The sequence below is a fragment of the Python bivittatus genome, unplaced genomic scaffold (genome assembly GCF_059951505.1).
Source record: "Python bivittatus isolate LINGU-HERP-01145 unplaced genomic scaffold, Pbiv_v1 ctg000700_np1212, whole genome shotgun sequence".
NCBI classification, from domain to species: Eukaryota; Metazoa; Chordata; class Lepidosauria; order Squamata; family Pythonidae; genus Python; species Python bivittatus.
In genome coordinates this window covers 64,247,646-64,270,982 of record NW_028277098.1, presented here as the reverse complement: position 1 = coordinate 64,270,982, position 23,337 = coordinate 64,247,646, and the positions used below count along the sequence as shown (strand labels likewise).

At 40.0% G+C, this 23,337-nt stretch overlaps 2 protein-coding genes and 1 long non-coding RNA gene across 12 annotated transcripts in view; 1 reads left to right on the top strand and 2 right to left on the bottom strand.

The window, feature by feature from the left end:
• The window catches only part of LOC103058931 (C4b-binding protein alpha chain), a 42,186-nt gene extending 40,504 nt beyond the window's left edge, over positions 1-1,682 (bottom strand). For 8 of the 9 annotated variants that reach the window (XM_088154578.1, XM_088154579.1, XM_088154576.1 and 5 more), the window contains exon 1: positions 1,548-1,662. In XM_088154578.1, coding sequence (XP_088010704.1) covers positions 1,548-1,623 — 76 coding nt within the window. In that variant the 5' untranslated portion in view covers positions 1,624-1,662. Of the gene's footprint in view, positions 1-1,547 lie in introns of all 9 variants that reach the window. The other variant, XM_088154582.1, reaches the window with a different exon arrangement.
• On the top strand, positions 1,658-5,056 carry LOC112540550 (uncharacterized). Of its 2 annotated transcripts, XR_003084633.2 has the most exons (4): positions 1,658-2,072; positions 2,900-3,203; positions 3,932-4,079; positions 4,304-5,056. It is a non-coding gene; the product is annotated as an uncharacterized LOC112540550 (long non-coding RNA). The 2 variants fall into 2 exon arrangements; XR_003084632.2 differs by lacking the exon at positions 2,900-3,203.
• Positions 2,908-23,337, bottom strand: part of LOC103059413 (complement receptor type 2) — a 35,158-nt gene continuing 14,728 nt past the window's right edge. The window contains exons 11-32 of the mRNA XM_088154585.1: positions 23,189-23,274; positions 20,834-21,025; positions 20,406-20,588; positions 19,394-19,588; positions 19,098-19,194; positions 18,186-18,271; positions 16,461-16,643; positions 15,549-15,731; positions 15,263-15,445; positions 14,660-14,842; positions 14,174-14,356; positions 10,725-10,904; positions 9,215-9,397; positions 8,523-8,705; positions 7,920-8,102; positions 7,434-7,616; positions 6,677-6,940; positions 5,618-5,803; positions 5,432-5,458; positions 4,284-4,362; positions 3,846-3,940; positions 2,908-3,018 (exon numbers count right to left, since the gene is read on the bottom strand). Of these exons, the coding sequence (XP_088010711.1) occupies positions 3,874-3,940; positions 4,284-4,362; positions 5,432-5,458; positions 5,618-5,803; positions 6,677-6,940; positions 7,434-7,616; positions 7,920-8,102; positions 8,523-8,705; positions 9,215-9,397; positions 10,725-10,904; positions 14,174-14,356; positions 14,660-14,842; positions 15,263-15,445; positions 15,549-15,731; positions 16,461-16,643; positions 18,186-18,271; positions 19,098-19,194; positions 19,394-19,588; positions 20,406-20,588; positions 20,834-21,025; positions 23,189-23,274 (3,289 nt within the window). The 3' untranslated portion in view covers positions 2,908-3,018; positions 3,846-3,873. The remainder of the gene's footprint in view (positions 3,019-3,845; positions 3,941-4,283; positions 4,363-5,431; positions 5,459-5,617; positions 5,804-6,676; positions 6,941-7,433; positions 7,617-7,919; positions 8,103-8,522; positions 8,706-9,214; positions 9,398-10,724; positions 10,905-14,173; positions 14,357-14,659; positions 14,843-15,262; positions 15,446-15,548; positions 15,732-16,460; positions 16,644-18,185; positions 18,272-19,097; positions 19,195-19,393; positions 19,589-20,405; positions 20,589-20,833; positions 21,026-23,188; positions 23,275-23,337) is intronic.

Below are 23,337 nucleotides of genomic sequence, written 5' to 3'. Positions count from 1 at the left end.
AACAATTTTCTCTCTCCTGCATTTCATTTCTCAATAAGCTCTAGTTGTGTATATTCTTCTCTTTCACTCCCTCCTTGCCGCAAGATTAGAAGCATTCTGAAGTTGATGATGCAGAACAAGAGGAAAACCAATGCCTCTGAGCTTTGAAATCTTTTCCATAATCTTGTTCAAGACAGTAAAATTTGCTCCAGGACATTCCCCTGGACTGAGTCCTGAGGCTGATTCCTTCTGAGGCGCAAACATTTCTGGCCCAGGGCCTGATTCTCCACAATACCTTTATTCTGCCAAATTAAATTAGTGCAGGCTTTCATCACTCTAATTGAGCAAGCTCCTCTTTTGTCTGAGACCACATCTATGACACTATTCCCAGACACTGCCACCAACATGACAGGACAAGGGAGGGGAAGGAGTTCCACTCATTTTTTACAGAATGGTCAGGAACAAAATAGGTTTAATCCTTGGCTTCCCTCAAAGGGAGAGGGAGTCTGACAGGATGGATATTACTGGTGGCGCCACCTTGGTTTCAACCTACACATGCTTTCCTCTTCCAAGTTCTAACCAGGCCCAATCCAGGTTTCAAGATTTTGGAAGCTAAAGTGTGTGTGTGTGTGTGCAAGCATGTGCACATGTGTTCCTAAGAGCAGGAATCTGACATGAGCTATGATCAGTGAAGCAGGTTTTATAATCAGAGTAGGGGGAAAAAAGCCTCACATTTGGCTAATTACAGCTAGCCAGGTGAAGGCTCAAAGAGCAAGTACTCTGCGCATGTATGTCTGGCAGAAGGAAGCCACCTCAATTTATCTATTTGCCTTTATTTGTATGCTGCCTACTCAAGCAAGCCAAGAAGGCTTACAGTAGTATACTGAAAATATCCATACAATCCAAGTATTAAAATCGTTTAAGAAACCTTTTAAAATCTGGGTCTGGCTTCAAATTCACTCCCCTAAAACCCTGAGGAAAAGGAAGGTCTTCAGTGTTACAATTAACAATCTTACAGGCAAAGAAGTTTTAAACCAGTGTTTCTCAACCTTGGCAACTTTAAGAAGTGTGGACATCAACTCCCAGCCACGCTGGGGAATTCTGGGAGTTCACGTCCACACATCTTAAAGATCCCAAGGTTGAGAAACACTGGTTTAAACTCTCTATCCACACCCCGTGGCCCCTGCCGTTAGAGTCAGCGCCGGTATATTTGCACCTCCAACGGGAGGGGGCCCCATCCCTCTGAAAAACTCTCGCCGAGAGGGCCTTTGCTTTTGCGCCCTGGGCCTCGTCCGCCCCAGGCTCTTCCTCCAGAAGCGGAAGCCCTTTCTCAGGCCCGCCTCCAGGAGGGACGCGCCCGGCTCTCAGTCTTTCGACCCAAAGAGCGCAGTGCGAAATTCCGATCCGGCTCTGCCCTAGCAGGCCGCGACAGGCGGGTGGGCGGGCGGAGACGAGACGCAGCATCTCCTCCCGCGGAGGCGGGAAAGGACGCGGGGGAGGATGGAAGCCAGAGCCCGGAGGGGCAGACAGGCGGAGCCGCCGTGTAGGGAGAAGCGCCTCCTACCCACCTGGCCAGGCCAGAGTCAGAGTCAGTGCTGCCAGCGCCAGGATCGCGAGGAGCCGCGAAGGGCGTCGTCGCGACATGGCTCAGCGCGCAGGAGGACGAAGAAGCGTTGAGACCCGGTGCGCGGAGGGGAGGGGAGGGGCGAGGGGAGTTCCAGGGCCCGAGCGCGTGCGCTGCGGCCGCTGCGAGAGTCAAAGCTGCCGCCGCGCTTGCAAGAAAGTCGGATCCGCCTCTCGCCACCATTTCCTGGCCAGCGTCGGCGCTAGGTCGACGCAGGGAGACGCCAAAAGTGCGCGCGATCCCCGCAAGCAGAGGATGGTTGAAGGCTCCGCTTAGGGTTCTCGGCCGGGGGGTGGGCGGCGGTGAGCTGCCCCTGCGGAAAGAAGTAGATTGCGGATGGAACTTGGTCCGTGCGACTGAGGTCCGAAGGTCTACAAAGGTTCGCTGCGAGCGTAACTTCCAGTTTGCCTCTGCGTGGAGGTCAGAGATGTTGGACATTTTGAGAACGTGTAGGCACTCTGGTTCAGAGGTAGGAAAGGTTAAATTGCTCTGGTTGGTACGTCCAGTCGCAGAAGCAAAACGGCCGGCGAGGCTGCTTCTGTTTTGAGACCACCAAACTTGAATGCCGCTACTGTACTGTAGGTACTCTTTAATCAGCAAGCGTTATGGGAGAGATTAGCAACTCGATGTAGGAGTCTGAATTTCCTACCTGCTTCTATTGCTGTTCCAATGGACTGAATGGTACGAAGGACTGGCAGAATGATTTTCAGCAGTCCTTTCTCAAGGTCCTGTCTTCACTGATGTCACTTCAAAGTGGTGCCCATACTCATAACCTAATCTCTGCCTTTCTTTTTCCCCAAAGGTCCCCAAGAAAACCCAGAGACAAATACGAGTAATACTGATTTATTATTGTTTGGAAATGCTTTTTCTGACTAGACCTAGGGTAACTTTAGAATTGTTTTAATAATTATTTCTAGAAGATAAATTGAGTTTGTATTTATTGTATAACCTATAACCTTAGCTTGGACAACATGGTTGAGGATGTATTTGCTCCTTAATGAATATGGAATATGAATGGGTAATATAATTTATTAAACTTGTATGCCCCCCGACTCTCAACTACTCTGGGCAGCTTACAACAATCAAAGAAATTACAATACAATCAATAAAACATAAAAAAATAAAGATAAAAGATGGCAAGCACAATGAAGTGAGGGGTCTCATTCTCTCTTGTCAAAGGCCTCGGTGAAGACCCTGGGTGAAGTACAGAGTAATAAAACATTTATGGGTCTTTGTTTTAGCATCAAAATCATGGGTATGTCATATCACTGAATCTGCTTTGTATTTATTTTCCAGGAGTATATTATACATTCATCATCACTTCTCATAGCACAACCATCTGTGTCAGCATGATTTTTTTCCTAATGTTCCTAGCTTGCTCAAAAGAAGTTGACACTAAAGATTAATATTTTGTCCTGTGAAAAAGAAATAGCAACATTTCATTGAACTAGAACAAGAAATTCAGTAACTATAAAAAGCAGGCAGTTTATATGCAATATAATGGTGAATTACAAGGAAGAAAGAGGAATCGCTTCTAAGGGAAAAATACGAAACTAACCTGAGTTTTCTCACTTACGTTGACAATGGAAAGCTAAAGCAGGTACAAAGAAATTAACCTAACAGTCACTGCATAATAATGTGCTTCTCATAGCACAACCATTAATATCTATGTGATATTTGTTGCTAATCTTTATTGGCTTCCTCAGAGGAAGCTGCCACTTAAGATTAATATTTTGTCCTATGAAAAAGAAATGACGACATTCCGTTGAACTAGAACAAGAATTTCAGTAACTAAAAAAGCAATTTATAGGCAACATAAAGATAAATTAAAAGGAAGGTAGTGGAATGAAAGCTGACTGGATGACTTTGGGCCTGTCATCTCTCTCAGCCCCACTCACCTCACAGGGTGGTGGTTGTGGGGAAAAGAGGAGGAGGAAGGAGTATTAGGAATGTTCACTGCTTTGAGTTATTTATAAAAATAAAGACGGGATTAAAAAAAAATCTAAAATCACTTGCAAGCGAAAAATGCAGAACTAACCTTGCCTAGTTTTCTAACAGATTGAAAGCTAGAGCAGGTACAAAGAAATTTACCTAACAAAGGAGTCACTGCACAATAATGTGCCCATTCCCAAATTATATATGTGCTGTAAATTATTTTAAAACACCTGATTCACAGTGACATTCTTTTATACAAATAATGCATTTTCATTTTAAAATACTAATCTTTCAATGCAATTATTACCTGTAGCTGTGAAGACAAAGTTTTCTTCTTAGAGTGGGGGATCTTCATAACTAACAACACTCCTATATCTTTTTTTGGGTTCACAGGTATATTTGCTGAAGTAATAGGGAGAACATGTAATTGAAAAGATGAAGCAGATCAGTACAGGACTTAAAAATACATTTAGATGCACTGTTTGAAATGGACAGATGAGACTTCCTGTGAATTAATGGACCGTTCTTATTAAGGAAATGGGTGAGTTTTACCAAGGCTAAGCTCAAAACGGGCATGAGAATTGGTAGAGGGCCGCTGATGAGAAAGGCAAAAACCTTTTCCTCACAAAATCACTGTATTTCTCTCGGTGCACATGTTCCATATTGATATTTGATAGAATATTTATCACAAATCATCACTACCACTGCAGTATAAATAATGAATGTAAATGAATAAAGTCCTCACCGTTCTTTCTTTTTCAACAGCATAATCCATATCACACCACCAAAAACCAGGAAGAGCAATAGGATACCGGTCAGAGAACCTATTAAAGCCAAATAAATATTTATTTTCTTTATTCAGTTATGTTTTTCTCTAAAAGCAAAGATTACAGTGCCACAAATAACGTTCCAAAATAAATGGACTAATACCCAAGGGGAAAAAAAGCAGTAAAAGTATCTGATATTAAAAATGCTATGAAAATGGACCTATCATAAGGTGCATTATTCAACCTGAAAGTTTCATTGCATTCTATAGAATCCAGAATAAAACTACTGAGGACCACAATGAAAAATTCATAATTGTATTAAATATACTTGCCCCAGACAGCCAGAACAATTAATGCCTTTCTGGACTGCTTGGAACCAGGGTGGAATAAAAACATACTAAAAATATTAAACACATTCCTTTTTGAGGAGATAAGAAGAAGGTACAGGGACACAAAACTCTCCTTTAATGGGGGATCTGTGTTGCTTCACATTACTCACCTTTGAAGATTTTAAAGTTTCTGTCTATCTTTGGGGAATAGAGGCATTGCTATGGCAAGGGGGTGGGAGTTAGTGTAAATCAATGCCATTCAGCTCTCACTAAAGAAAGATATTGCCTGGAATATGAGCCTTCTATTCATATTTACATGCAGTGGAGTAAAGAAATGAGAGTGGGCTGCCTCTGGGCAGAGATTCCACTTTTCCCACTTGATTATTTTTGCTGGCCACAGAAAAGGCAAAAGTTGTAAGAAAACAAGGAAAGCTCATAATTGGGAGATAAAGTTATTTGTACAACACTCAGCATTCTGTGGAACTGAACTTATTCAGTCCTCACTAGACTATTTGAGAAATATTTTTTTAGCTTTTCTTTTTTCTTATGTCAAGTTCCTTTGTCAACTTTGCTGTTATCATATGCACAGCAACATCTTCTTTTCCTTTCTTGACTTCCTTTGGCTACATATTCACCCTGACTCATTATATGGACTCATCTGGCAAAGACAGTTGAAGAACATGGTAGATATTTGGCTAGTACACAGTGGCCAATCCTAACCAGTGTTCATGTCGTGTCCACAATGCTGTGCCTTTCTTCACGCAAAGATTTGATGGGAGGTTCTAGAAATTACTTACCAAAAACCGTAGTAAAATTGTAGGAGCCTGAAGAAAGAAGCAAAACAAGAGTTAAAATCTATCAACAAAAGGGGAATTGAATCTACCAGCTCTTGAAAATATTTTTGAAAGGTTCTACAAACAATACAAACTTTCTATAACATTCAAATTATCTCTCAATTCCTTAGAGCCTTATTTCCAACTTACTTTGTTTACTTGCTGAACAAACTGGCACGGGAGCATCCAATCCCATCTGCTGAGATCGAATAGGAGAAGTACCATTCCTGTCATAACCATTTTCACATTCCAGAGTCACATTAGCTCCAATCTGAATCATAGTTTCTGTTTCTGCCTTCTCGCTGTCAGAAAGTTGTGGGAGGGTGCAGCCGACCACTGAAAACCAAAGTTGATGAAAAGGCATATCAGGTACGTATGAACTACCTTGACTAGGGGCACACAGTCTTTGCAAGGAGCCACGCTTTCCTTTTCAACCCAAGAGAGCTGTAGGGAGATTGGCAGGAATGCAGCAATATCATTCACAATGGTAGAGCAAAAGTATACTTTTGGGTTTTTTTGTTAAAGAAGTCTAACAGAAAATAGGAAAGTTAATTTATTTTCATTTTAATTTTTACCCACACCTTCACAGACAATCTTTTGCCTCCCCCAAATGAGATTTTTTTGCCACTAATTGCACTAATGCTACTAAATTTCTGGGAGGAGAAAAACTATGACTAAGCCACTAACTAGCTTGTAGTCTGGTCATCAGAGTTTTAGAGGAGCATAATTTATCTCACATGCTATCAAAAATTATCCTAGGCAGGAAACAATAGAAGCGAATATATGTAGCTCAGTGTTGAACTGTAGAGTCCTTGGGGTTCTCTGAGCTTGGTTGTTTTCTTGCAAACATTTTGTTACCCGATGATTTAGAATAATCATCTGTGTAGCTAGCATGGATGGTAAGAAATAACCACCCACCACACCATTCCCACATACTCAAGTTGAAGTGCATATGTAATTGATACATAATTTCATATTTCATAAAGAGTCCCTTACTTAGGAGTAAGCCATCACAGATACAAAAAAAGGTGTCCCTTGTGGTAGAAACCCTGTGGCCCTCCAATTGTTCCTAAGTTATAATCACTAGCATTCCTTACCACAGGCCAGGCTACAGGAAATATTGAGAAATATGGTAGTATAGAAATATAATCAATAAATAAGAATGCAGTTCTTCCCCCTGTATTTCTAATCGGGACCCAGGGAACGCACCTTCTCCATTACAACGTCTGCCCTCTGGAAGAGCATCCTTCTGGTGTTCTGTCTGGTTCCCATCATTCAGTTGTTCCGGAAGTCTTTGAACATCTGGCTTTGCTCTGAGACCTGGGGTTAAGGTGGTTGCCAAGCCGTTGGTGGTTATTTTGTTGATTTCTGAGGGTGTTGTGTTTTTTCTGAATGATCTAGTTATTTTTTTTATTTGATTATTCCCATCCTTGGTTATCCGGGAATCATCTGAGAGTTCGGTAGCTGCCATATCTAAACAAAAGAAGAAGAAATCAAACATTCAAGAATGCTAAATATTTTTTAAAAGGCCAGGTAGCAAATTGTGTGATGGGTTTCCATTAAAAAAAAAAAAAAACCATTTCCATGGTTTCTGCACTGCAAAAGAAATAGTGTCAAACGGATTAACAAAAAGATGTGCCAGAATGTTTCACAAATGTAAAATGAAACTCTCATCAGCTTATGAAACAATGATGGTCTAAAGCCCCACTTGTAAGTCTGCTCTTCTGGAAGAAACAAAGTTGAGTGCGACAACGCAGGCCTTGCATGCATATTGTCAGTGTGCATTTTCAACAGACACAATGAAACGGTTCTCTATTCATTGGCCCATGCATCGCTCTCAGTTGCTGCCAGTATCGCTTACTGAAGTCTAGGCAGTGTAGCCCTCAGGGGGCTGCCCATGTCCTTGGCACCAGATGTCACTTACACTATTGCTATAAAGCAAGTTTAACAACTAGGTCTCACGTACATTCTCTGCGTTTACACTGAGGGACAGGTTGGTCCCACGTTCCAGAAGTCTGGCAGTAAATGGTTGGCGCTCCAATAAGAGAGTAGCCCGGATCACAATGATAAGTCACCGAGGAGCCATAGGGGAACTCTTCCAAAATAGCCTTGTGTTTGCCATGGGCGATACCTTGTGGGGCAAGGCAGCCTACAGAGAAAAAGCAATGCAAATGGATTACCACAATGTCAGTTTGCATCTCAAATCCTATCCCACCCAAATTATTACATTCAAGACGTCTGTGCTGCCCCTATCATATTCCTGCAATAAGCACTGCTATAAAGATCATCACTATGATTATATGCACAGTCCACTTATGGCACCCTTCCACATCCGGTTGCTTTCCAGATGCATCGGGATCAAGCGCCCATCCCTTACGAGCCACCCCGATCCCCGTAAAAGGCAGTAGAGCAGACTGAGCCACTGATCTGCAAAAAATAAGAGACAAAGGACCTTGGCATCTGGGGCCTTCGCTCCACTTTACAGAGTTTGAGCTGTTCCAAACACATGTGATACTGTAGTTTCCAATGGGGGAATAGCCGGCATCGCAAATATAGATTACTGATTTCCCATATGTGAAGTCTTCTCCAAAATGCTTCCCGTGGGTGATTTTTGGGGGTGGCGGACAATGCATCACTGCAAAAGAGCAAAGCGTTATAACTAAGCAGAGAAATTATCTTCATTCTTGATCTGCCAGAAGCTGTAACCGATGAAACATCTTCCCACCAAGCAAGTAGCTATTGTGACAGAAATGATATAAGTAATTTTCAGAAGCAAAACTTGGTAATCTCTGCCTCTGGTGATCACCATCTGGAACAGACTGAGAATGAGAGGGACAGTGCTTTATTACTTGAGAGCTACGTTTTTCTCAAATCAAACCAAGGGAGTTGTCATCAGCAGCCCCTGGTGAGCTAGAAGATAATGATTTTCCAGAGTTCAAAATGGTCTCAAATGTGTGCTTGAAAAACAATAAACTGGAAGAAAAGACTGTATGTTTGATACAAAGTAATGATATTCCATCTTAGTCCAGAAAGTACACATTGCAGTTTTTCCTACCTTCACAGGAAGGCACAGGAAGGCTCCAGTTTCCAGAAGGTGTGCAGGTAATAGATGACTTTCCAACAAGCAAATAGCCCAGATCACAAGAATAAGTCACAGAGCTTTCAGAAGCAAACATCTGCAGAGCCAAGCCATCATGTTTTCCATTGGCTATGCTTGGAGGGAAGGGACACTGTGATTCTAAAGGAAAAAGAAAGAAAAAAGGAACACAGAGGAGAACATTCAGAATACTGTTTTGATATGATACTTAGTGGAAAGCTGCAATTAAATGCCATTTAGTACAAGTTGAACTCTCCACTTCTCCAAGGAGCACAAGGCACCTCGTGTGATATTGCCTCCCATATTTTTTTCATTACTGCAGCCCAATACAGTAGGTTAGGTTTGTGTTAAGCCATGCTTTGTTGACATGGCTTATATGAAACTGGTTCACCTATAATATTAAGCCACAAAGCCTAGTTTACAATTCCCACTGGTTGAATTCACCAATACACAAAGTGAAAACAAACCACATTTAGGCTTAGCACAGTGCAGGAACCCTGGCAGTATCTCATTCAAAGTAACTTAGCGAGGCTCATGAGAGTTTTTAACCTGCATCTTACATGTCCAAATCCAACACCCAAAGGCCACTTTCTATGCTATAAGTCCTGCAGAAGTTGTTACAAGCGGCAATGAATTAAAAAAAAAATTACTTTCACAGTGAGGGACAGGAAAGGTCCACGTGCCAGAGTCTGTGCAATGAATAGTAGCATCTCCAATTAGAGTGTAGCCAAGGTTACATCTGTATTTCACACACATTCCACTTTTGAATACTGCTACTTCCTGGTTGCTGTGAGCCCCATTTTGGATATTTGGAGGTGCCTTGCACTCAACCTCTGAAAAGATACAAAAGCACCACTGATCTTCAAACAGTCACTGCTTATCTCTCAGTGATGTGCATATCCTTAGGAGAAAATGGTTAGCAGCAGGCAGGAGTCCATGCAAAGTATTCCTTCCAAAGGATTCTCCTAGCCCAACAAATCTACAGGCATCCAGAAATTATCTCTGGTGTGCTTATTTAGTATAATTCATTTATTCAAGTCCGATGACATCTCTATCATGGCCAACATGTTTTTTTGGTATACTCTAGCCCACCTCAAAAATGCACAGTAAATAATATCATGCTTTAGAGCCTACAGATTGGTTACTGATATTCCGTTCTGTTTGTTTGATTTCTTTCGTTTCCAATTTTAGCATCTATGACTCCAGTGTGATCTGCTTGATTAAATTTAAGTATTATGTTCACATTGTTTTAGATGTCTTCTCCTTTCCTTTTTATCATATCTCATTCTATGGTTTACTTAGAGTCTGCATTTGTAAAAAAGTAAGTATTTTTGCTTTCCTTTTCCTCCCATAAATTTTCTTGTGTTTTTTTTTTTAAATCAGGGATAGATAGAAAACTTGTAAATAAGTCAAATGATAAATGTAATGATAAATTTCTACACATATATTTTCTAATTAAACTCTCATTGCTGACAGTGCAAGAGAAAATGGGAAAACCCTAGTTGATAGGCAGCTGAAGTTCACCAGTTCTGAAAAGACGAAGAAGTTATTCCTCTTTTATATCAATTGCATATGTAATGAGGTAGAACCATATAGGTAATATTCATCTAGGCTAGTCAGTAAACGTGCTCTGCCCTTGAGATTTCTGTCTCACGATTCTGTCCACTCAGTTATAAATTCAGAACTTGCTACTTTAGGTCCAAGCTACGCTTCTCCTCCCTTTCTGCCCAACATGAAACTTCACTCTTTGTTTAACCACTGTGCACAGTTTTTGGCTCTGATTTTCTAGCATCTTTCATGATGCTGGGAGCTAGAACAATTTCTGCACTGCAGATTTACAGAGGCGAGTTCTGCAAGCGTATGTAGTGCCAATGGACTCATTCCCCAGTTTTCTCTCAGATAATAGATACATTCATTGTTATGGCCATGCAACAGTTATCCTAAAGCAACAGTTATCAAGCTGGGTGTGAACTTCTGAACCCGTAAAGCCTGATATTTTATAATGAGATTAATTTCATAGAGGATATAAAGAAGGAACGTTTGGTTTGTTGGTGGGCTTTACTCTTCAGTTCATACCGATTACTGTCTTAATAAGCTCAAAATAAATTACAATAGTGCTTCTCCCGCTGACAGAGAAATGCAAGTAGTAGTAGTACATACCCCAGACACAGATTGGTACTGGAGAGTCCCATGTGTTGTCAGGCTGGCAGTGAATCGTACGGTTCCCTTTCAGGATATAGCCAGGATTACATTCAAATGTAACTGTTACTATGGATTTAATTACTTCTTGAGATCTTATTTTTCCATTATGAATTCCTGGAGTTACACAGCTTGTGGCTACTGAGGAAAAGAGAATGTCACCATTAGACTCACCCTTGAGTTACGCCTGGAGCACAGTCTCTAGAAGTTCAATAGCCCTTAAGATGCTTCTTTGTGCAGGACCTTTTTGAAGCTGGTAAACCTGATCTCTCATTACTCACTTTGGATTTATACTAAAGTTTTCCAAGCATTAGGAAATGTTTATATTGAATATATTGTATTAGGAAATGTCAAACATCAATTATTATACTATTTTATTGTGACATTGGTTTAAATTGTAATCATTTTGATTTACTTGTATTTTGCTTAGTTATAGTGTACACCAAATAAAACTACTACTTCAACTACAATGTAAGAGTTCTGTCTGGCCTGAAAATTGTTGGTCCTGTCTTATCAGCTTTAACTCTCGCATAATCAATATAATATTTGAATTGCTCTCTCCAACCAATTTTTGCCTCTCTTACCTCTGCGGCAGTTTTGTGCCACCTTAAGAGAGTCCTCACCATGACTCCCTAAGCCTTTGGAGGACAAAGAAAGGATAGAAAAACCATCCAGTGCATCGATCGCAAACTGAAACATTTTTATCTCCAGCCAGCACTCTATTTCCACTCCTGTCCTTACTTCATTTGTTTTCACATAAAGAGAAAAAAACTCAGCAACTGTACTCAGTGTGTGGCAAAGCCACCCCTCTCATTTCTGTGAAAGGATGAAACAATCGTGGCTAAGGTGCATTGGTTGCAGGATGAATGGGAAAATCCCAGGGACAGGATGTGAGATAAGGTGAGACTTCTCACCAGTAGGAAACCATTCGTTATGCTGCTCTGCTAGAATGCTAAACAACTGTCTTTGCAGCATAGCAGATTGAGTATGATCTCAACCTTACAAAGTAAACTGCAAGCCTGAATAAGACCCACATTTACAGTTTAGTGTTGAGGAGTTCCAAGACCCAGAATCTGTACAAAAATACCTTGAGTCTCCTATAAGGTTGTATCCAGGCTCACAACCGTACTGCACAAACACCCAGCAGTAAAATCTTCTGATCCCTGAACAATGTATTTCCGATTAGCAATTGTTGGAGGTATAGAGCATTGCAAAGGTGAAAGAGAAAAAAATGAAAGAATGCAGAAAATGCAGAATTTAAAAAAAGTTTCAACATTTTCTGGTGTCTCTAACTTCACTTTCCACTGATTTGATCACAGTGCAAAGAAAGTTATCTATATGTGCTTATGTGTTGTGCATGCATATGGGTGTGTGTGAGTAAGGGAGGAAGGAAATCAAACTGCTTTGGTTAGTCAATCTTTCTCCTCGAGGAATGATAATTCTCTAAACAAATAATAGCAGGGCCATTTTCAACTTGGGTCTTGTTTGTTCCTGCCTTTTTGGTCATCAAATGATATGCAAGGTCCTGAGGCTTAGTAGATCTTCATGTAAGAGATAAGGCAGAGTTATTCTAAAGATGGTACAAGAAAGATTGAGTTTAAATTATAAGAACATAGTTTTAGAGTACATGATCTGAAGGACACCTTGCAACTCTTAAATTCTAGGATTCATTCTGATTGAAGCATAGAGAGTAACACCTCACTTAGGAGTTCTGTAGTTTCCATGGTGTAAATTGCTCATGCCTCATTGTAATTTGATTCGTTCCTTTGGAACCATCCAGTGCAGCTCTTGATAGTGTATAATCAACATTATCTTATTCAGGAGCATAAGGTACATCAGTGACATACTGAAATAGCATTGCAGCAATGCAGAAGCCTTGATTTGTTGATTGTGGCATCAAGCAGTTTATGTTCTGACTGAACTGTGATTCTGACATCAAAAACTTACCATTAAAATTTGGTGTCAGTACCAAACTATTACACATAGTTTCAACTGGAGCCAAAAAAAAAAAAAAATGAGGTATAGGCTACTGATCTTTCAGGGACAAAAAATCATAACCCTGAGCAATAGCGATAACTATTTTTAGCATTTTAGAGTTTTCTGGTTCTCTGGGCCCTCTCTCATTTAGCCTCTTTAAGCAATTTCCTCAACAGTGCCATGATAGGCTCATTAGGATTGTACTGATAACTGTCTTCAGGTACTAGCATCATGGTTATGGCCTCCACCTGTCTCTTATCTAGTTTCACACTAACTTCATTGATCATACATTCTATTTTATCTGTTGAAATGATTGTTCTTTTCACCACCTTCCTTAGGATGTCATTATCCTGCTGCAATTATTGTGTCCTCAGCCATGAGCTGCATTCCTTCAATATCCCAGAACATTCATGATTTCTTTCTTGAATACCTCACTGGAAGATTTGTTGCCAAAAGGTAATTATTCAAGATTTACCACCTCATGGTGTGTTAAATGTGCACAGCTCTGCTGACTTTGCATCCAAGCATACTTGCTATTGCCATCTTTCTCATCAAAAAAGGCATGATCCTGTTTGTCCCTATGTACCTTAGTTCTTACTCCCAGATGACCTATATGCAGACTGTAAAAATTCAGTTTAAAGAAAAATCACCTAAAGCCCAGAGAAAGGAGAATCTTTGTGGTAATAGTGGGGAAGAGACGTTCAATTCACTTCTTTGCAAAATATTATTTGATTTCATTTTAAAAAACAACCAGCGTCTTTTCAATAGGTCTCCACTGGATATCTAAGGAAAACATTTTCTCCCATGGGGAAGTTGACCTAATGACACTTATACCAATTTTGCTTTTGAGCATTTTCAGCCAAGCAGTCTTTGGCATATGGCCTCCAAAGCATCAGTAATATAAAACAAAAAGAGGAAGATAGCTATTTCCAAACCAACAGTTCCATCCAATGCAAATTTTTCATTCACTTTACAAGCACAGGAAGTGTAAAAATAAAGGTAAGAAAAACTTCAAAAACAATACATTGCTTGATTCAGGCTCTTACACTGCATGGTTTCTGCACTGCAAAAGAAATAGTGTCAAACGGATTAACAAAAAGATGTGCCAGAATGTTTCACAAATGTAAAATGAAACTCTCATCAGCTTATGAAACAATGATGGTCTAAAGCCCCACTTGTAAGTCTGCTCTTCTGGAAGAAACAAAGTTGAGTGCGACAACGCAGGCCTTGCATGCATATTGTCAGTGTGCATTTTCAACAGACACAATGAAACGGTTCTCTATTCATTGGCCCATGCATCGCTCTCAGTTGCTGCCAGTATCGCTTACTGAAGTCTAGGCAGTGTAGCCCTCAGGGGGCTGCCCATGTCCTTGGCACCAGATGTCACTTACACTATTGCTATAAAGCAAGTTTAACAACTAGGTCTCACGTACATTCTCTGCGTTTACACTGAGGGACAGGTTGGTCCCACGTTCCAGAAGTCTGGCAGTAAATGGTTGGCACTCCAATAAGAGAGTAGCCCGGATCACAATGATAAGTCACCGAGGAGCCATAGGGGAACTCTTCCAAAATAGCCTTGTGTTTGCCATGGGCGATACCTTGTGGGGCAAGGCAGCCTACAGAGAAAAAGCAATGCAAATGGATTACCACAATGTCAGTTTGCATCTCAAATCCTATCCCACCCAAATTATTACATTCAAGACGTCTGTGCTGCCCCTATCATATTCCTGCAATAAGCACTGCTATAAAGATCATCACTATGGTGATATGCACAGTCCACTTATAGCACCCTTCCACATCCGGTTGCCTTCCAGATGCATCGCGATCAACCGCCCATCCCTTACGAGCCACCCCGATCCCCGTGAAAGGCAGTAGAGCAGACTGAGCCACTGATCTGCAAAAAATAAGAGACAAAGGACCTTGGCATCTGGGGCCTTCGCTCCACTTTACAGAGTTTGAGCTGTTCCAAACGCATGTGATACTGTAGTTTCCAATGGGGGAATAGCCGGCATCGCAAATATAGATTACTGATTTCCCATATGTGAAGTCTTCTCCAAAATGCTTCCCGTGGGTGATTTTTGGGGGTGGCGGACAATGCATCACTGCAAAAGAGCAAAGCGTTATAACTAAGCAGAGAAATTATCTTCATTCTTGATCTGCCAGAAGCTGTAACCGATGAAACATCTTCCCACCAAGCAAGTAGCTATTGTGACAGAAATGATATAAGTAATTTTTAGAAGCAAAACTTGGTAATCTCTGCCTCTGGTGATCACCATCTGGAACAGACTGAGAATGAGAGGGACAGTGCTTTATTACTTGAGAGCTACGTTTTTCTCAAATCAAACCAAGGGAGTTGTCATCAGCAGCCCCTGGTGAGCTAGAAGATAATGATTTTCCAGAGTTCAAAATGGTCTCAAATGTGTGCTTGAAAAACAATAAACTGGAAGAAAAGACTGTATGTTTGATACAAAGTAATGATATTCCATCTTAGTCCAGAAAGTACACATTGCAGTTTTTCCTACCTTCACAGGAAGGCACGGGAAGGCTCCAGTTTCCAGAAAGTGTGCAGGTAATAGATGACTTTCCAACAAGCAAATAGCCCAGATCACAAGAATAAGTCACAGAGCTTTCAGAAATAAACATTTGCAGAGCCAAGCCATCATGTTTTCCATTGGCTATGCTTGGAGGGAAGGGACACTGTGATTCTAAAGGAAAAAGAAAGAAAAAAGTAGAGGAAATTAAAACAGCACAGAACAAAGCTCTGAATATTGATTTTTAAAAAATGGAAAATCCAGATTCATTACTTACCCTGTTCACAGAAAGGTACAGGAGGGTCCCACGTACCATCCACTTGGCAATGGATCTCTCTGGAGCCAGCCATCTTGTGGCCCCCAATGCACTCAAAACTAACCGTCTGGTTATATCTGTAGGTGCTGGAAATTCCAGCCACAATCCTTCCATTCTTAATCTGAGGAGATGGACACTGCGTCACTGAAAAGGAGACATATGTCAGAAGAAGATGAAGAGAAAGAATCAGAATCACTCTGCACCAGTGTCATGGGCTGCTCGGTTCAGTTTGGGTGGCTGAGGAATAGGGGTAGCTAGTTTGTCAGTGTGGGGTCCCCAGGGAAATGTTTGCAGGAGTATTTTTAAATGGTCCCAGTTAGCAGATGATATTAAATGGTTCTTGCTTGAGGAGCAGCACAGGAACCAAGGATTGGAACATGAAGCTCTTTAGAAAGGGGAAAACAATGCATTTCTTTACATCAATTATACTGCAGGGTTTGAAGTACCAATAAACCATGGCATGGCTTATTTGGTCTTAGATTAATGTGATATGGAAACATATTCTGAGACACACTTTATCTCTTATCAAAAATGTAGAATCCAAGATCTTGATTCTTCTTGATTTACAAATCCTGCATTTGTTTATCATAATTTGCATTGGGTCTAAACACAGAATTCTGGTATAATCCTGTTTTTGGTTGCATTTATCCCGAATATGGTGAGGGAAATGAATAAAACAAATCAAGAATTGGCCAAACAGGTCATGGCTATTTTGCATAGTCTGCAAGGCTGATTCACTTATACATCAGCCTCTGTTTTAAACAAATCCTGGCTTATGATTTAATTTAGTACTTGTGTTTCATTTTGTTTTAAAAACAAAACAAAACAAAAAACCCCAAATCTGTGATTTTCAAAATCCAGATTCATACCTACCCTGTTCACAGAGAGGTACGGGAGGGTCCCACGTACCATCCACTTGGCAATGGATGTCTCTGGAGCCAACCATCTTGTGGCCCCCAATGCACTCAAAGGTAACCTTCTGGTTATATCTGTAGGTGCTGGAAATTCCAGCCACAATCCTTCCATTCTTAATCTGAGGAGGTGGACACTGCATCACTGAAAAGGAGACATATGTCAGAAGAAGATGAAGAGAAAGAATCAAATCACTGCACCAGTGTCATGGCCTGATTGGTTCAGTTTGAGTGGTTAAGGAATAGGGGTAGCTAGTTTTTCAGTGTGGGATCCCCAGGGAAATGTTTGCAGAAGTATTTTTAAATGGTCCTGGTTAGCAGTTGACACTAAATGGTCCTTGCTTGAGGAGCAATACAAGAACCACTGGAACATGAAAACCCACCTCCACAATATGCACAGCCACTCCATTCTCCATTTATCCCATCCTTAGTAGTACAGTAAATAGAGGCATTTCCAATAAGGGGATACTCTTTTTCACACTTATATGTTACAGCTGTCCCATAGGAGAAATCTTGCAAATATTTTCCAGTGTGTTTGCCATGGGGAATATTTGGTGGGGGAAAGCATGGAATAACTAGAAAGAAGGGGAAGATGAACCACCAAAAGGAGCATTTTGGGTCTTTGTTTAGCTTTGATAGGAATTATGATAACTAGAGAGAAATGCAGCTACCCAAACTGGAAATGTATTCTGGAGAGACTGTGGGTGCACTTGTTGCTTTTTGCAGAACCTCCCTAAGAAACCTCAGCACTTTAATACCTCCTAAACCCAAAGAAATATTTTCTTGTGCAAGCCAGGGATAAGGCATGGCTTCTTTCAGAAGGTGCTGATAGAAGCTGGCTTTCCAAAGCACCTCTTCTGAATATCCCTAATGACTACTGTCAAACAAAACAAGTTTGTGATATTCACCACTCCAAGTATACTATTAGCTATAAAAATTCATCAATCCAAAAACACTTCTCAACCTTTCCAATCCCACAGCATCCACTGCATTGAGCAGCTGACCTGATATATTTCTTGCTTTGCTGCCAGACACATGCACCCAGTTCCAAATCCTTCAAATTTTTGTACTGAGTGGGTGTGAGATGATTTGGGGTTCCTTAAAGACCAGCAGTAGTTGGGTGGGAGCAGTGGATGACACTTTCCTCACACACCAATTGATCAGCTGGGAGATCCCTGATCGGGTTATTATGAGCTCAGTATTCAGAGGCTTGCAGGAGGGAAGATGCCTTGTGGGTTAATCTCCAAATGCTCTGGAAGGATTTGGGAATGAAAATGGTGCCATCCGAAAGTGCCCTAAAACTCCCTACTGGAGTTTTAAAATTCTCAAGTGATTCCATAGATTTTCTAATAAATATTATGGCTTAGTTAACATTACGGCTATATGACTTCCTTGCAGCTTAATATAATGTTGCTTAAGTGTGAAGTACTCTTTTATGCAGTTTTCATTATCTTCGGTATGATTTGCACCACTGAAATTGGTGGGAGATTGTGTTCTGTTTTAGATATTGACATTCATGAAGCCTTCTCCCTCAAACATCCTAGGATAGACCTGCATTTTGTCTCAGATCAACTGGCGTTTTGTTCTGCCTTTGATGTCGTTTAATTCTTTTTCCTCTGGATGTATGTTGGCAAGGAACAACAGAGGAGTATTTTAATGTATTATTTATATAGACGGTGCTTCTTACTCTGGCAGTAAGGAAGTTCATCTGTCCATGCGACTGTTTCACCAAACAGTGCACACCTTCTGGAAGACTTGCCAATCAGCCTGTACCTGTATTAAGACAGAAGAAACAGAGTATTATCATTTTATGTTCTGCATCAAGATGCAGACTTTAGTTGGAATCAAATGGACATTCTACATCCTATTGTCTACTCTAGTTCAAAATGAGCTCCTTGGAGTCATTTCAGGTCTGAAGTGGCCTTCAGGTCTGAGTAAAATGCAGAAATAAAAATGACTAAGGGCCTCATAAAGTATTTTTGTATTCATTCATCCCATGCGTTTCTCTTCATGTGATGTCAGTCTATCTTTATATGTATGCATATGTGTAGACGGACAGCATATGTGTATCTGTAGAGACAGATAGATTGCTAGATAGCAAAATAACAGCCTGCAGGAGAAATTAGTTTCTATGATTGCTAACTTTTGTTTTGGCATTCTATCTTTAAAATCATACATCAGAAGGAGAAATTTCCTACAGATTTTTTCTAGATGGAACAGATCAAAAGGGAGAATTTGTTCAACTCCACTATTTATTTACACAATCTATGAACCTGATAGTGGTCCTTCCTTTTCATTCTGCTTACTCGTAATCTTTGCTGATGATCTTCTTTTAGAAAGCTTAGATTGAAAAAGATTATATCAACAGCAAAAGAAGCAGCAGCAAGTTGAAGGGACTCTCAACCTGGCCAGGACTGCCCCCTCCCCACTGAGGTACAGGCCTTGCCCAATGACTGGTGAGGAAAGTGTGATTTCCCCCACCTCACCTTGAAGAGTTCATACCAGACAATTTCTGCTTACAGTACACTGTTCAAAGGAGGAAGAAAGAAACAGGAAGAATAATACCACTGGGAATTGTGTTGGATTCCATGAAACTTACCCTTCCTCACACTGGTAATTTACAGTAGAACCAAAGAGATAATCTGTTACAAGCAATCTGCCACCCGCCAGTTCTCCTGGATGTCCACATGATTTTCCTAGTAGAAAACAGGAGGAATTCTACTTTACCGTGTTACGTTGCAGGGAACAGAAAATGTATAAAATTAATTCAAGGTTTCTCTCTGTATTTAGTAGCCAAAAAATACATTCCCAAAGGTTGAGTTACACAATTTGATACTAAATTAACCCGCCATTCCATCCTATCTTGTAGTTTGATCAGAATAAAGGAAGACTCACTTTGACAGAATTCTTGAATTTCTGACCAAACCTGATTGCCAATACATGTAACAGTGGCCTTCAGTTCAGGATTCCTAACATAACCGGGATGACATATATATTTCACAGTTGAACCCAGAAGAAAAGACTTAATTTGTTTATATTCATCTGCGATATCTGCCCAGTCTAACACAATAGGAGGGCCACAAGTACCTCCTAAACAAAGAAACAAACAAATCAAAAGTTATTGTCAGTTGTTGCTATTATGAATACTATTAATATTATTAATATGATCATTGAGCATGTTATTTTCATGTTCAATTTGATAGATAGGAATACTTGCATAATTCCTAGTTCTGCCTGATTTTCTACAATTACTTTCTATAACTTTTCCAGTCTTAATTACAGGGTACTGCTAATTAGGGATTAGTTAATTAGGGATTAAAAAGAGTAGGATTCTTTATAGTCTTTCCTACTGAAAATAGTAAATAATGCCAGAGATATTATGGACACATACTTTGAGAGCAAAGTTTAAAGCTCTTTAGAAAGGGGAAAACAATGCATTTCTTTTACATCAATTATACTGCAGGGTTTGAAGTACCAATAAACCATGGCATGGCTTATTTGGTCTTAGATTAGTGTGATATGGAAACATATTCTGAGACACGCTTTATCTCTTATCAAAAATGTAGAATCCAAGTTCTTGATTCTTCTTGATTTACAAATCCTGCATTTCTTTATCATAATTTGCATTGGGTCTAAACACAGAATTCTGGTATAATCCTGTTTTTGGTTGCATTTATTCCGAATATGGTGAGGGAAATGAATAAAACAAACCAAGAATTGGCCAAATAAGTCATGGCTATTTTGCACAGTCTGCAAGGCTGATTCACTTATACATCAGCCTCTGTTTTAAACAAATCCTGGCTAATGATTTAATTTAGTACATGTGTTTAATTTTGTTTTAAAAACAAAACAAAACAAAACAAAAAACCCCAAATCTGTGATTTTCAAAATCCAGATTCATACCTACCCTGTTCACAGAGAGGTACGGGAGGGTCCCACGTACCATCCATTTGGCAATGGATGTTTCTGGAGCCAACCATCTTGTAGCCCCCAATGCAGTCAAAGGTAACCTTCTGGTTATATCTGTAGGTGCTGGAAATTCCAGCCACAATCCTTCCATTCTTAATCTGAGGAGATGGACACTGCGTCACTGAAAAGGAGACATATGTCAGAAGAAGATGAAGAGAAAGAATCAGAATCACTCTGCACCAGTGTCATGGCCTGATTGGTTCAATGTGGGTGGTTGAGTAATAGGGGTAGCTAGTTTGTCAGTGTGGGGTCCCCAGGGAAATGTTTGCAGGAGTATTTTTAAATGGTCCCAGTTAGCAGTTGATATTAAATGGTTCTTGCTTGAGGAGCAGCACAGGAACCAAGGATTGGAACATGAAAACCCACCTCCACAATACACACGGCCACTCCATTCTCCATTTGTCCCGTCCTTAGTAGTACAGTAGATAGAGGCATGTCCAATAAGGGGATATCCTTTGTCACACGTATATGTTACAGCTGTCCCATAGGAGAAATCTTCGAAATATTTTCCTGTGTGCTTGCCATGGGGAATAGTTGGTGGTGATGAACATAAGATTCCTAGAGAAAAGTAGAGGTTATATATGAAAGATAAATGAACCATGTGAATGAAGTCTTCCGCTGTTAACATGGGCCACTCCCTCCCTCCTGTTACTATTACAGTATGAATATAAAACCTGGAATATTTGCACTATACATGACTCTAATGTAATATTGTCTATCAAAAAAACAGTTAAAGGAAAAACACAAATGTTATTTGGAGCATCATAATCTGCTGTGGCAACTGCAACTGTAAATGAAGAACTACAATGGAGCCCTCTGTTTTTAAGGGTTTTGCTAGCAATTGCATATCAGGCAAGTCTTAGTACACTCCTTTTAAAAACACTGTGTAACTATCTGTGATGTAATTTCTCACACTTTCTCTGATATTGTTTCAAGAACATACAGAAAAAGGAAAACATTTTAAAAAATAGGAAGTCAGGCCACTTTCACTCATCTAAAAACTTTGCTGGTTGGGAATCTTGGATTAGGAAAAGTATAATTGAAGGACAAATAAGAAGAAAGTAATCAGTTTCATTTGGGGAGAATCAACATGAGAAAAAAAAATCATTGTTGAAATTAAATACTGAAGGCCACCAAAGCTGAAAACAGATGAAGGTTTTCCTCCATGACCAAGAGGCATGTTTTGCTTCAAGTGTGTTTTGATTGACTGATGTCATTTATCAAGAGAGTTGTGGCATGCACATTTTTCTTTTTTTGGATGTCTGAACTGAGCTTTAATTGATGTAGGATGTTGTGATGCAAATAGAAGAAATGACTGACTGAAGGAACTGGATATTTGGGTTTTTCTGAACTTTGTTATTTTCTGTTTGTCATTTAATACCACATCTGCACTATGGCTTGATCACAGTCTGCTTGGGCCTCAGACTCCCCAACTGTAGCCCTCCAACCCAGCCCCCTGTCAGCAGTGGGAGGATGTTGAAAACAGATGCTCCCCATTGGACCAAGGCACCTGCTGCTCACACACAGCCATCTACTCTTTTAGCATTTTAGATCAGCCATTGCAATCAAAAGAACCTGTGTGATTTTCTTTGAGAGTAGGATACTAAATTACCAGATAAAAGAGGGGTGGGAAATAGTACCGTTGGACTCCAGATTCTGCTGGACTCCCATTCTTATCAGGCCCAGCCATCCTTGGCAGTGGCCTTAGATAATGGGAACTGTTTTTGAACAACGTACAATTTAGAGATCTACAGGTTCTCCAAACCTGTGCTAAAGGCTGTGAAATGATCTGATTTTTCTGATAGGTTGTAGACAATAGATCTCCCAGTGCATACTAATTATAGTACGTAAAAGTGCAACTCTATCCCATTAAGATAAAATTTGATTAACATGCATATCCCCTCCAATGAAAAGTCCATTATGTTTTAATTTAAGCCATATCTCACCTTCCCTAGATATGACAAGCTGCTACAAAATCCAAAATAAAAAAGGATTCAGGCAAATAATATGACTTTTGGATTTAATTGCAAGAATATCTACAATTCTTTAGCATTTTAAAGAATAATTTTATTGCAGCACAGTTGTGTTCATGATTGTTTATGCCACATTAAAAATGATTAGACTAAGCTGCCACAAATTTCTTTGTTAATAACTATTTATTTATTTATTTACTTTTATTTATATTATTTAATCAATTCCCAATGGGGTAGAAGGTTAATAATAATTATTTTGTGCAAATATTTCTTTAGATTGAAAGATTTAATCCCTGTATGTATACATACAAAGTTAATTTATTCACAAATTTTTAATAATTTTTCCATATTGAGAATATATATAAAGCAATTAAGATCATTGTACGATCTTATGATAATCTACCAAGAACATGTTGTACATATACCCCATAGAATTACATTGTGTTTGCACTGCTGCACTCTAACATCAGACTCATTAGCTGGAGTGCAGCCTGCACAAGAGACATTAATGGTAGATTGGACCCCACTTTTGACAGTGATATCACCAACTAAGATGAACATGCTTCATATCCCCAACTAAAGCAATTATGCTGAACCTTGGCACCCTCCAGAATAGTGGCATTTTCTGAATTTCCTGACATGCCTGTTTACAGAAGTACAAAATATATATGATATGATATGACTTTGGAAAGGAGGCACATTGGAATAATTATTTAGCTAAAAAAATATGACACTATGCTCTACTTACGCTGACATTTAGGAGGGACACCACTCCATTCTACTTTTTTTCCAGATATGACACATTGTCTGGAAGACTGGCCAATCAGTTTATGCCTGCATTAAAACAGAAGCTATTATGGGTTGACCACTTCTTTCTCCTGGGCTCAATTTCTTATC